Consider the following 13,052-nt stretch of genomic DNA (forward strand, 5'->3'; position numbering starts at 1 on the left):
AAGTGTTGTACTTGAGTTATAGAGGTCAGAACAGCAAAGGCCCATCCCCTTTTTACAATACATTTTCTCACCTGCTTGTTTTTTCATTTTACAAGTACAAACTGCCCAGATCAATTCTTTTGGTACCCAGGAACAGAGAAAAAAACCTAAGATGTAAAGATGTTGTTTTACCCAGGCAATTTTTAAGTAATCATTACGTCATTCCAGAGACTAGTATGTAAGCACCATATACTTTTCCCTATATTAAATAAATGTACCCCAATTTAAGATGGTGCTAAAATAAAAAAGAAAAATCCCATATATGTAGCTCCATTTTTCTAGGCACTTCAGACTAATGTCTGTTGTAACAGTGAGGACAACATGATTGAAGTTAACTCACCAGGGCAGTACAGGTTTGCAGTGGGAAGCTGATAGTCAGTTTGCCCACCACATCTAGAACCCAAAGGATTAATGCTGAAGCTGGATTATAGGAAATTTATAAAGAGATTATAGGGAACCTATAAAGATAGGAATTCAAAATCCTGTCAACTGAAAAATGCCCATTAATGTATACTTTCTTTGTTCCTTAAAGTGGAAATTCTGAAAGATGGGATTTTATACATGGAAACAAAGTGTTTCTCTATAAATTACCTGAAGACTTATGATGTCAGCATTGCAGCTTAAGATTTCCTGCATAATGGCCTTTTTTCTGTATTCCCAAGTAAGTGCCCATGATGGACAATAGCCATATAACTGCCGAGTTGCATACTTATCACAAAGAACATTGTAGCACATCACAGAAAACAAAGCTGTAGGGGGAAAAAATCACATATTTACATAAATTTCTAAAAAAAGACCTTTTATGTTCTTTAGTACTAAACTTTGATTTAAAGCATCATAATTAAGAGGAAAACACAATGTTATCTTCATAAAACAGTTCAGGCGTGGCCTTTAGATATTTAATAGGTTAGCCTCTAAAATGCAATTTTCCATGCCCTCTATATTCCCCCTCTATTTCTGAGGGGCCACCCCCAAACAAACACATACCACCACACATAACACTCATGGAGAAATAGGTGAAGCTGAAACAAGTAAAGTTATATTAAAAGCCAAATCTGATTCACTTTTAAAAAACTACAAAGTTGACTCATGCAAAAGCATAAGTGAAGTCCAATTACAAACTAATTATAAAGAATTTCAAAACTTTAAAAGTTAACTGGCAAATTTTTTACTTAGCTAAGAATTCTGATGTTCTGAAAGTCTACTAAATCAAATGTTGCTTTAAACAGTAGGAGAGTTACCTAGGTCTTGGAAGATTTTAATTCAATGCCTATCAAATAATGTTAGCAATAAAAGGACCTCAAATATCATGCAAAATCACAGAAAAGTGAGACCTGATCCCAAAGCAAGAGAACTAGAGCTAGAACAAAAATCTACCAAATTCAAAGTTAGTATTCTTTTCTTTACATCATACTAATACCCTTTTGCTGTAATTATATTTGGCTGTATTTTATAGGACACGTTCTCTGTACTACAAAGGTCAAGCAGGTCTATATGGAGAAGTTTAATTTTCAAAAATATAATTATTGTATTTTCCACAATTAGAGTTAACTGTAGATGGGTTTCTTACAAAGAATACCTTAAGGACTACAATTACTAGTATATCATAACTTCAATTATATTTGGTAATAACTAGTAAAAAAATAAGCAAACAAAAACAATGCTACCAACCAGTTGGCCTTGTTCTGTCTGGTTCTTGTAACATAATCCAAGATCTTGGAGGTGGTTGTTCTGTTGCCACTAGTGGAATATTTAACACAAAATGAAATGACAATATTTCTATTTGTCTCCCAATAAAATAATCTAAACTAATTACCACTTACTTGTTTTTCCAGTACCTGCCAAATTATCAAGCAAATAGTTCAATAGCCTTCTTGTTCCATCTGGTTCCTGATAGAGGTTCAATATATCTTGTGTAAGTGGATTTCCTTGAGGTATTTTTAAAAAATAAAAGACTTATGAGTATTCAATTAAGAGATATAAAAAAACTCTGAATATTAATTAGTATGAAACTATGAAATTAATTAATATGAAACTTTTAAGTTTCATAAACCGAATCAGCCTAAATTATTTTAAATAAAATTTTGGTCACCAAAAAAAAAAAAAAACCTTGATAAACAAGGACTAAAACTCAGAGATGAAACCCATTTTCCCCTCTCTTTAGATTTTTAACCAAATTAAATGAGAAAGTAAAAGTAATTAATGCATTGGAATTAAACATGTTTGCTTCTCAGGTTATGGTATTCTCTCATCTGGTAGGTAAGTTAGTTAACAAAAACTAATGGATTAATTTTGGCTCACTATAGTAAAGAACGATGAGTAATGAACCTAGTTGCCAAAGGATCTTATTTGGAAGCTGTGATTCTAGCACTTACTTAATTGGTGTTAAAGTTAGAAGTCAAAACCTTTCTGGCCCTTATTTTATTCATCTACAGATAATATTTACATACCTAGCTGTGGTAAAGAACATGATTTGTAAAAAACTGAAAATATATAAAAGTGAACTCTTTTATCACTATCAGTGACTTTGAAGGGCCTAGTTGCTATATTTATCAACTTCAAAAATGCCACAAAAGTATAAGTGTGTACAGCTCATGCACTAAATAGAATCAGGATCTAAACAAGATCTTGACAAACTGAAATGACAGGCTCATTTTAACATGATGAAATTTAACATGGTAAATGTAAAGACATTTCCAATAATTATTTTGTAGATGTAAAGTTGTGTTGTTTTTTTAAAATTTAAAATAAAAAAGTACAGGATGGCAGCATGGTGAAAAAATAGGATTTCTTTCACTTCTCAAACATTATGCCATAATATATTCCCAATACATTAGTGATCTAAAGATAAAAAAATTTTTAATATGAAAACTAATAGCAACTATTTGGAAAAGGAATATTCTTATCTAATCATGAGGAAATATAGAATTAAACAAATAAAAAATTGTTTAAGAGACAGGGTGAAGGGAGAGGGTCTAACTCTGTCTTAAATACTTCTAATAAAAACCCCAAATTGACACCGTTATAAGAGTAAAATTCATCATCCAATACAAAAGTGCTCAGAAGACCAATTACCATTAACTATATGAAAATTGCTTTAAATGCTCTTATATCGAATGAAATATCAATTAATGCAAATCTTTTGGCCTCATACCCATTAAATTAGTAAAAGTAGCTTAAAAGAAATAAAATTTAATGTTAGCAAGGTTATGATGAAACAAGTATATTATTACACAATTGGTAGAATTCTGAATTGGTACAACCTTTTTGAAAAGAAAAATGGCAGTATGCAATAATAATAATTACAGAACTGTCCATAACTTTTGACCTAGTGATTCCAAGGCTAAAACTATACCTTAGGGATATTAGTAATGGGGAAAAAAAAATATTCTACATAAAATATTTCTAGCTACATCATTTGTAATACCAAAAACTAGAAACAAACCATGCGGCCAATGATTAGGTGATGTTCTACAAAGGAAATACTATCATGTACAAAAATGGCATATCTAAAAAATAAAAATTTAAGAAGGCATATGCAGTGATGCAAACTGAAGAAAGCGGAGTCAGAACAATATATACTCTGACTACATAAATTAACCAATGCCAAGATAAAATTTTGAAAAAGACACAGAAGGAAAAAAAAAGTTCAAAAGTTGGATATAGAACCAAATAAAAGTTTCTTTTGGGTCTTTGAAAAAAATTATTTGTTTTTTGTTTCTATATTGCTTTCATTTTCAAATATATCTTTTCCCCCTCTCCTGTATAAGCCATCCCTTTTTAAGAAAAAAAAAACAAAAAAGAGAAAAGATTATTCAGGAAAATCAATGTCAACCTGTCTGTAGTGTCTGACAATATATGCAGTAGTCCATCAGTCTCCCACCCCCTTTCTCATTCCCAGAAAAAAAAAAAGGGATGTATTTTCTCATCTTTTTTTTTGGAGTCAAGTTTGGTCATTATAATTACATAGCATTCAGGTCAGAGCTTTTATTTTTCTTGGTTGTTGTTCTTCCATTTACATTGCTGCAGTCATTGAGCAAATGGTTCTCCTGCTTCTGCTTATTTCACTCTCCATCAGTTCCTAAGTCTAGAATGAAGCTCATGTCGAGTAGGGATCATTTCATTCTTTGTACTTGTATCCCCAGGACCTGGCACATAATACATACTGTTTATTGATTGATGTTTCTTAGGACAGTAATTCCATTACATTCTTGAACTACAAATTATATAGCTATTCAGCAATTGACAGGCTCCTACTTCCACTTCTTTGCCACCACAAAAAGATCTATTATGAGTATCCTAGCCTATATTGGATCTTTCTATTTTTTGCCTTTCATCAGGTATTTATGCTTAACTATGAAATCTCTGGGTCAAAGTGTAAGTTTGAAGCATAATCCCAAATTGCCTTCCAGATGTTTGGATCAATTAATTGTGCAGAGTATATAGTGTGCTCATCTTTTTGCAACCCTTCCAATATTGATTACTTCCACTGTTTGTAATCTTTGACAAACTACTAGTGTAAAGCAAACCTATTTTTATTAGTTGTAATTTGGATCTATCTTTCATATGGTTGTTAATAGTCTGAAATTCTTTTGAAGTCTTTTTGTTCACATTTTTTGACTACTTAATAAGTGGAGATTATTTTTGTTAAATGCCTATGTATTTTAGATAATAGTGTTAATCAGATATATTTAATGCAAATATCTTTCCCCAACAGTATATATGTACAAAAGTACAATCAAAATGGTCCACATGATTTCTTTTTACCTTTACTTTCTGTCTGAGTAACAACTCTAAAACAGAAGTACAAGTGCTAGGCAATTGGGGTTAAGTGATTTGCCCATGGTCATATAGCTAGGAAATTCCTGAGGTTAGATTTGAACCCAGCTCCTCCCAACTCCAGACCTGACCCTCTATACACTATGCCACATAGCTACTCCTATAGTATGTTTTGAAATATGTCACTTTAATTATTATCTTGTTAAAGTGTTTATATATATATATATGTATATATATATACACATATACATACACACACACATATATATACTGAAAAAAACTCTACTAGTATAAGGAACTGGGAGTAAGGAAATTCTTGCTAACAACACAAGATGGCATCTTCTCTGCAACATGAGTTTTAGAGAATTGGCTAGAAAACCAAGAGGTCAAGTGATTTGATTTGTTCAGGGTCAGAGTCCTAACATGTATCAGAGGCAGGACCTGAACTCAGTTAGAGCTCCAAAGCTGCTTTTCTATCCACTAAGGCATTCTATGATGAATCAATAGATCATGTGAAAAAGACCTAGAAGTTTTATAATAACCCTAAAATGAACCAACTGTGTAACTTGACTGACAAAAAAAATTTATGGCATTCTTGGACTATATTAAGAAAAGTATAGCATAAAGAACAAATGGGGAAGAAAATGCATCATGTATATTAAGAAAAGATTTGGAATATTCTTTTAAAAATCTGAGTACTAAATTCTAAAGAGGTCATTGACAGAGTTAAGCATGTCCAGAGAAAGCTAACTAGGATGTTTGGTCTGGAAATCATCTAACATGTTACATGTAAAAAGGAACTGGACAAGGTTAAGCTGGATAAGAGAAGACCATGAAGGACTTGAAAGCTGTTTTTAAATATCTAAAAGGCAGTTGTGTGGAAGCAGAAAAGAATTATTCTATATAGTCAAGAAGGAAGAAATAGTACTGATGGGTAGACATTATAAGAAGGAATATGTGGGTTGAATATAAAGAATTTTTTCATAACTAAGATTTTTTAAAAACAATCCCCCCAGAATGTTGAATTATTAGATAATATACTCTGTCACTAGAAGTATTCAAACAAAGGGGGATCTCTTTGAGAGATTTTGGAGAAGGGACTTCTGCTGTATGTAGTATGAGATTCTAAGTAACATTTGACATTACTTCAACTCTTAAAATTCTATTAACCATTCTTAATTTTTGAGGGCTCTTCCTATTGTGAGAAAAAGTAGCTAAAACCCATGTGTCAAAATGATCAAAGTGTAGAGTCAAAAACTGTTTTATAGGCTAAAAAAAAATTATTAAAGGAGGAGGAAAAGATGGGAGGCATAGCAGATTAAGAACTAAGGTAAATGAAGAAATTAGAACAATGATGGAGAGAGAAAAGATATCAAATACGAACTAACTGATGGGGAGAAGAAACTTTGCACAGATAAATGTAAATGAGATAGGAATACTTAACTAGGACTGAAGGTAATTATCAAATAAAAAATCTGGAGCTCTTTCTAGGTGGTGGAAAAAAAAGAGCATTTATTCCCTTTTCCTTAGATTTTTTTCATATTTTTCTAAACTTTCTCTTTAATTTCAAAAATTTCAACTACTTCTCAACTTTTACCCACTGAGAAAACAAAGCAAATGCAAAAATAAAAAAAGCATACCTTTTAGACCTAAAGTCTGCAACTGAAACAGTTTTCCCAGCTCAAAAGGTAGAACTCGTAACAGGTTGTTGTTTAAATGGAGTTCCCTGTTGGAAAAATGAAAGTTTCAGGCAGTTGGAAGTCAACATTAGGCTTCACTTTAGGTTTTAAAAATTTATTCTCTGGGAAATAATCTCTTTAGACAACCCATTTTTTTAAAGTATTCTAGTCTGACTAGTCTAGCACACAAAATACAAAGACTAAGTAATGAAACAGTTTAGATTATGGAGGGTTCAAAAAAAGGTCACATAGCCTTGCAATGACATTGAGAATGTTCAGATTACACTTGTGTGGCAAATTATTCTTCAAATTTTCTCAACATTCACTAAGGTTTACAAATACATCAGGCTGTTTTATATATTGTTAAAATCATTCATGAAGGGACAATGAGTGCTACTAAGAAGAATAAGCAATAGGAATATCATAAAGGCAAACTCTTGCAACACAATATTATTCTTTTATAAATATCCAACAGGTCTATTCCTGTAATCCTTGGTACTTTTGTTTATGTTTTAAATCACTCCATAATAAGTAAAATTAATGGATTCTACTTGAAAAAGAGCAAGAATAACTGGATTTTGAATAAGGACAGCAAGTAGTCAGTTCCATATCTCACAGATCAGTGATGGCAAACCTATGGTACGAGTGCCAAAGATGGCATGAAGAGTGCTCTCTGTGGGCACTTAGCCACCCTCTTTCCTTCTCCCCCACTCCCAGAGTTCATTACTAGAAAGGCAGAGGGCCTCAGACATAGCTGATTGTCTCCCCATCTCCATGTTGTCTGACATTTTTTTCACATCCCCTATCCCTCTGCCCAGCAGAGAATGGGAGCACACAGTAGGTAAGGTGGGTAGCTCATAGGCGGCAGAATGGAATGGGGAACAGAGCAGGAAGGCTACTTTCCTTCCCCTCTCTATACTAGCTGAAGACATTCTTCACTTCACCTGTCCCTCTGCCCATTTGCCCTCCTTTCCCTAGGAGAGGGGTTGGGGGAAGGTATACCTTGCACTGAGTGAGGGAAAGGAGCACGGCATGTGGTCTCTAGGGCAAGCGGTCATGGCACTTGGTCTGGGGACAGGATCTGGCACTCTAGCTCTAGAAGGTTCACCATCACTGTCTTAGACCATAAATATATTTGATTCAGTTCCCTTTCCTAGTCAAAAAACTATAAAACTGTGAACTTTTAAGAATTTTAATTTTCCATTTGTATATTTTTCTTAAAATCGATTTTCTTCTTACACAAGGCTAGAGCCTACCCTATTAAAGCTAAAGTAGAGCCAGCAAAACTTTGCTCCTGTCCTTTAAAAAGGATCATGATATGAATCAAGTAAAATGGAATCACAAGAAGTGGGTACAGATTCATTCAACAACTATTTATTTGTACAAAGCAGTGTTCTAGGCACTAGCAGAAATACAAAGATAGAGGCATAATCCCTACTCTCATTGAGTTTTTAATCTAGGAGGAAGACTAAAACAAGTACATAAATACGCAGTATTATAAAATACTCATACAGTAACTATGACACAGAGTAACATATAGAAAAAGGTCAAGTGTTAAGAAGTAAAGCCTTGGGCCAGGGGTGGTGGGGCTGAAGAGAACAGTAAAAGTCTCAGCTAGGTTGGACCTAGGCTTATGAAAAGTAGAGCAGAGTAGGCACTGGGAGGAGAAACAGGCATTCTAATTTTAGGAAATAGTTGTAAAACAATGTCTGTGTGCAAGGGCTAGGTAGAAATGCCAGACCAAAGCCCATTCACTTTTTGGAAACAATATAAAAAACTCAGTTTGACAAAGTATCATAGCTTGGACACCTTCTGTTCACAGAAGTTATCTCCAAATCTAAGCTTGTTATAGGGATTAAGAATAGTATAGTAGAAAAATTTAAGTCTAACTATTCAATTGAATTAAAAAAATACATTTAGTTCAAGTATTACACAAAGCATGACAGTCCGTTCCACAATATAAAGGGCCTGCTACATAATTTCAGAGAATGTGGCATCCATTTGTTATGAAAACTATTATAAAACTCCAGAAAGAATGAGTCATGCTTTTAAAAACATTTAAGGTAAAGAACTACTAATAAATGCATTTTAATTGTTTTCAAGATTATTTGTGCTGTAGCAATGTGTCTAAGGGTACCTGATTTTACATTAAGTTAAATATTTACCTGAGTGACACCATGTTTCCGAGTTCTGCTGGTAAACTACGGATTTTATTAGAGGACATGTCCAGATAAACCAAATTTTGAAGCTTGGCAATGTCTGAAGGAATTCGGGATAAAGAATTGTCACTAAGATGCAAAGCTGTCAAGTGGGTCAGTGACCATAAAGATGAGCTTAAGCTTCTTACTTTTCCTATAAAAGAAAAAAAAGTAATCTAAAGATATCATATCATTTTCCCTCAACCTTTAGTTCTAAAATGAAACAAAAACTGGTGTTTAACAAACCACCTTTAAGTAGTCATATATTCTAACTTACTTTAAATCCAAACTAACATTATGAACTGTCAAGGGTACACTAAAAATTTTAGCAGTACTATCTGTCCTCACTTCCCAGAGTAAAACAGAAAATAACCTATCATTTAATTGACTAGATATTTATCAATATTTTAAGTAGAAATTAATCATTTATTTCTATAATAAGCTCCACCACACTTGGACATAAATTTCATCGTATATTCATATCAAGAATAACTTGAGATCACTAGACTCTGCTGTGCATATTCCTATATGGGGGAAGGGTAGGGAGAGAAACTTCAACTTAATAGTAATGCTCCTACTTGATTACCAGATCCAGGCTGCCAAGAGCATGTGACACCTGCATCAACAACTCATTAAGAACCCTAACCCTAAGCTTATACTGAAAACAGTACCAGAAACAAGTAGCTTTCTGAAAATAGATATATTTGACTGGTAAATTGAAGATAAGCCATAAAGCTGAAATACTATAAGTCAGTATATGGAATCGAAGAAACAATTATACTTCCAGAGAGTATCAAGTCTGATCCCTGGGTTCAAGATGAATACAATCTACCTCTGGTTTCCATAATCTCTTTAGAACCACCACAGAATCTTTGGTGGTCACTGGTGTTTGAGATAAGATCATATGGAAGAATGCTAGCTTTAGAGAACCAATTTTTGAAAACCTCAAGACTATCTCAAATCTGAGAATTATTTTCTCTATTATACAACATTTAGAAAGGAGTGCCACAGTAATTTGTATGATGCACTGTCAGGTAAAGTTGCTATTCTGATCAGTAAGTCTTGTTGAACTGTTTTCCTTTATTGTAAGAGAAGAGTCAATGAAGAGGTATATTGGAAAATGCTAAGCATATAAATAAAAATTAGCAATAAAACATTTCAGAGCAGTTTATAATTGCCAAAAATGCATTTTAAGAATTTTGTTCATTCAACAAAAACATGAGAGCACTTGCTGTGTACTAGGTGCTGTAAAGGATACAAAGAAATATAAAAATAGGTTCTGGTTCCTCATGAAGCCGATTTTGGAGGGGGTAAATTATGTGAAATAATAGCATTCAATATTAAACCACAATTTAAAAAGCATCCTTTGCAAGAGCATCTGGGAACCATGAAATACAGAAAAAGGAAGTTTTCTGTAGAAACTAAAAAAGATTTTTATTTATCTAAGGATTCACGAAATTCAGACTACCACAAACTGTCACTATATGATGTTAATGTGTTTTCTCCTATGAAGTAAATCACTAGCAATGTTATAACTAGCTTCCCTGCATGAAAGATAAAAGATTTAAAGAATATATTTTTATATTGTGGTTTACTAAAGAGGATAAGGGAAATTCTTTAGAGAATTAGCTAGAAAATTTCCCAAGTAGAAAAGATAATACAAGTCAGGAAGGAGGTAAGTAGAAAAATATGACAGTTAGAGGGGAAAAAAATAAATTTTATATCATTGAAGCATATGCAATGGCTTATCTTCATAGAAAAGTTCAAGATCTTTTCAAATACAGCTGTTGGGAGACACAGAAAAATCTCAAGCACAAAAAGTCTGTTTTGCTTCCATCTACCATCCTTTAGAGAACAAGGCTCAAATGCTAACCATTTTTCTGGTCAGTTACTAACTAAATTAGAAAGCCTCATTCAGTCCTATTATACTGAAACAGCACAGGAAGAAACTTAAGTGTGCCCTGGCTGAGTAGGTCATGTGAAAAGGATATGGGGATTTTAGTTGGCTACAAGCTTAATACTTCAATGCAGCTACTGAAAAAAAAAAATCAGTATGTTACATTTAGTTGAAATGTTTTATCCTTTGCTATGAGGGATAGCTGGGGAGGGGTTGGAGACAAAGGGGGAAATAAATATTTGGCAATTAAAATGATATAAAAACAACACATACACTTTTAATTTAAATACTAATATCTAAATCAGGATGTTTCTGTGAATACAGTTCCAGGATAAAGAAAAGGAGTTGACAATGGGGAATGGGGAAAGATAATCATGCACAATACTACTATTTTTTTTTTAACCTTTTCCTATTGCCTTAGTATCAATTCTAAGTTAAGAAGAGTGGTAAGGGCTAGGCAACTGGGGTTAAGTGACCTGCTCAAGGTCACACAGCTTAGCAGTATCTGAGGCCAGATTTAAACCTGGATCTTCCTGACCAAAGGCCTGGTGCTCTATCCACTATGCTACCTAGCTGCCCCTCCATAAAGTACTTCTACACTAAAATGTTTTTGCTAGCTTGTCAATTGGGATTCTATTTCCTGATACTCCAAAAGCTTAAAGTTGCCCTTCATCACAAAATGATCTCTTTAGCCAGATATTTACATATGTGAGCACATATATACACATACAATTAAAAAAAAACCTATCTTAAGCTTTATATAGTTCAATAATTTTCATAATTCATTTCACCAAGGCTTACCACTTATTTCAAGCTCTGCCCAGTGTGATTTCTTCCCATTGGCTGCTTCCTCTGAGGACATAATTGTGTACATCCTCCGGGGGTCAGGTGGATCGTACTTTTCTTTGGGCATGCCTGTTGAATTAAAAGAAAACAATATGTATAGTTATATGAATGTGTATAATTAGCATATTAATTAAAATATAGAAAAATTATCATTGGTTTTACTTATGCTTAGATGTACTAAAATCATGCCCTAAATTTTAAACTCAAGTTAAAAAGGATAATATATATACTTGAAAACAAAAGCAATAACTTTAAGAGAAAAAGATTTGAAAGCTTTAAAATTCCTTTCTTCATATTCAGGGTTTTTGAAAAGCCTTGGTGTATTAAGTACTTTGGAATACTAAATATAATAAGTACTAGTATACTAAAGACTTGGTACACTAAGACTTTTAGAATACCCTATATATTAGAAAGCACTGAAAAGTTTTTAGGAAGGGAATTCTATTCATTCAATGATTACTAATCCTTTTTCACTTGTTTTGGGAAAAAAAAACTCAACAATGAAATAAAATGACCAAAAGGAAGGAAGGAGGGAATAATTTAAGAGAGGGAGAGGGGGAGAGAGAGAGTGTGTGTGTGTGTTTATAGCATCTTTGTAACACTTCTGTTTAAATCCATGACTATCATGAAGTAAAGAAAACTACTTTGACATAATTCATTATTAAGTACAATCTAAAGTACTACCATCTTGTGTGTTTTAGACCCCTAATATTGCCAAAGTCTTAAGAACACTTGTGAGTCACAGATAAGATGCCACAGCTAAATCCCTGAATGGGCATGGAGAAAGAAAAGACAAAATAATAGCAATAAAGCTCTGAGAAGAGTGATAGAAGGGGCATCATTGCCAGTTGCAATATATCTTATCAGGAACTTTGGAAAATCCTGATGGGGAAAGGAGTATGGAAGATCATGTGGCAGCAGTAACTAGGTTTAAAATTATAAAAAGTATGGGCCAGGCTATACTAACTTAAAAGTTTCTTAAAAGATTCTATGATTTTGACCTGTAAACACAATTATACTCATTGAGGTATTCTAGTTAAAAAGTTTCAAAAGAATGCTAAACTGTCTTCTATTATATATTGTTACCATAATTAGCAACCACAATTGTTTCAGGGGCAACAGTACATCCTAAACCACAAAAGCAAATAAACAAACAAAAAACTTACTATCCTAGTTTGGGGATTTTAATATTAAAGGCTCCATACAATTTTAGAGCAATTCCACATAGAAAGATTTCACCCAAGTTGTCTACCCAAAGAAAATTACTTATACCCATCAGAAAAAATAGTTTCTTCTAGTTTTATAAAATGCTTCAAAGATATGTAACTAGGAATAATACAAGTTTTTAAAGTTTAAGGTAATATAGCGAAGTTGAAATGAGAATATTTACTTTAAATTCAAATATACAATAATGTCCCAAATGATCCTAGCAGCCACTATGCTAAGAATACTACTGGTTATGAATGGCGAATTTATTGGTGATATTAAAGTGATATAGGGTCTGTGGGATGCGACTACAGCATCATAAAATTAATAGTAACAAAGGAAAAAATATCTAGGGATAGTAAAATGAATATTCAAAAAATATAAGTCAAGGCTTATAAAAAGTTCTAA

General features: G+C 33.0%; 1 protein-coding gene across 3 annotated transcripts in view; it reads right to left on the reverse strand.

Annotated features, from left to right (window-relative positions):
• CNOT6 (CCR4-NOT transcription complex subunit 6) overlaps positions 1-13,052 on the reverse strand; it is a 46,725-nt gene that overhangs the window by 12,690 nt on the left and 20,983 nt on the right. For 2 of the 3 annotated variants that reach the window (XM_007474171.3, XM_056811715.1), the window contains 6 exons: positions 11,394-11,507; positions 8,663-8,849; positions 6,459-6,544; positions 1,863-1,967; positions 1,711-1,779; positions 631-788 (listed from right to left, as the gene is read on the reverse strand). In XM_007474171.3, the coding sequence (XP_007474233.1) occupies positions 631-788; positions 1,711-1,779; positions 1,863-1,967; positions 6,459-6,544; positions 8,663-8,849; positions 11,394-11,505 (717 nt within the window). In that variant the 5' untranslated portion in view covers positions 11,506-11,507. The remainder of the gene's footprint in view (positions 1-630; positions 789-1,710; positions 1,780-1,862; positions 1,968-6,458; positions 6,545-8,662; positions 8,850-11,393; positions 11,508-13,052) is intronic. The other variant, XM_007474172.3, reaches the window with a different exon arrangement.

This window comes from Monodelphis domestica, chromosome 1 (assembly GCF_027887165.1).
Source record: "Monodelphis domestica isolate mMonDom1 chromosome 1, mMonDom1.pri, whole genome shotgun sequence".
Classification (NCBI taxonomy): Eukaryota; Metazoa; Chordata; class Mammalia; order Didelphimorphia; family Didelphidae; genus Monodelphis; species Monodelphis domestica.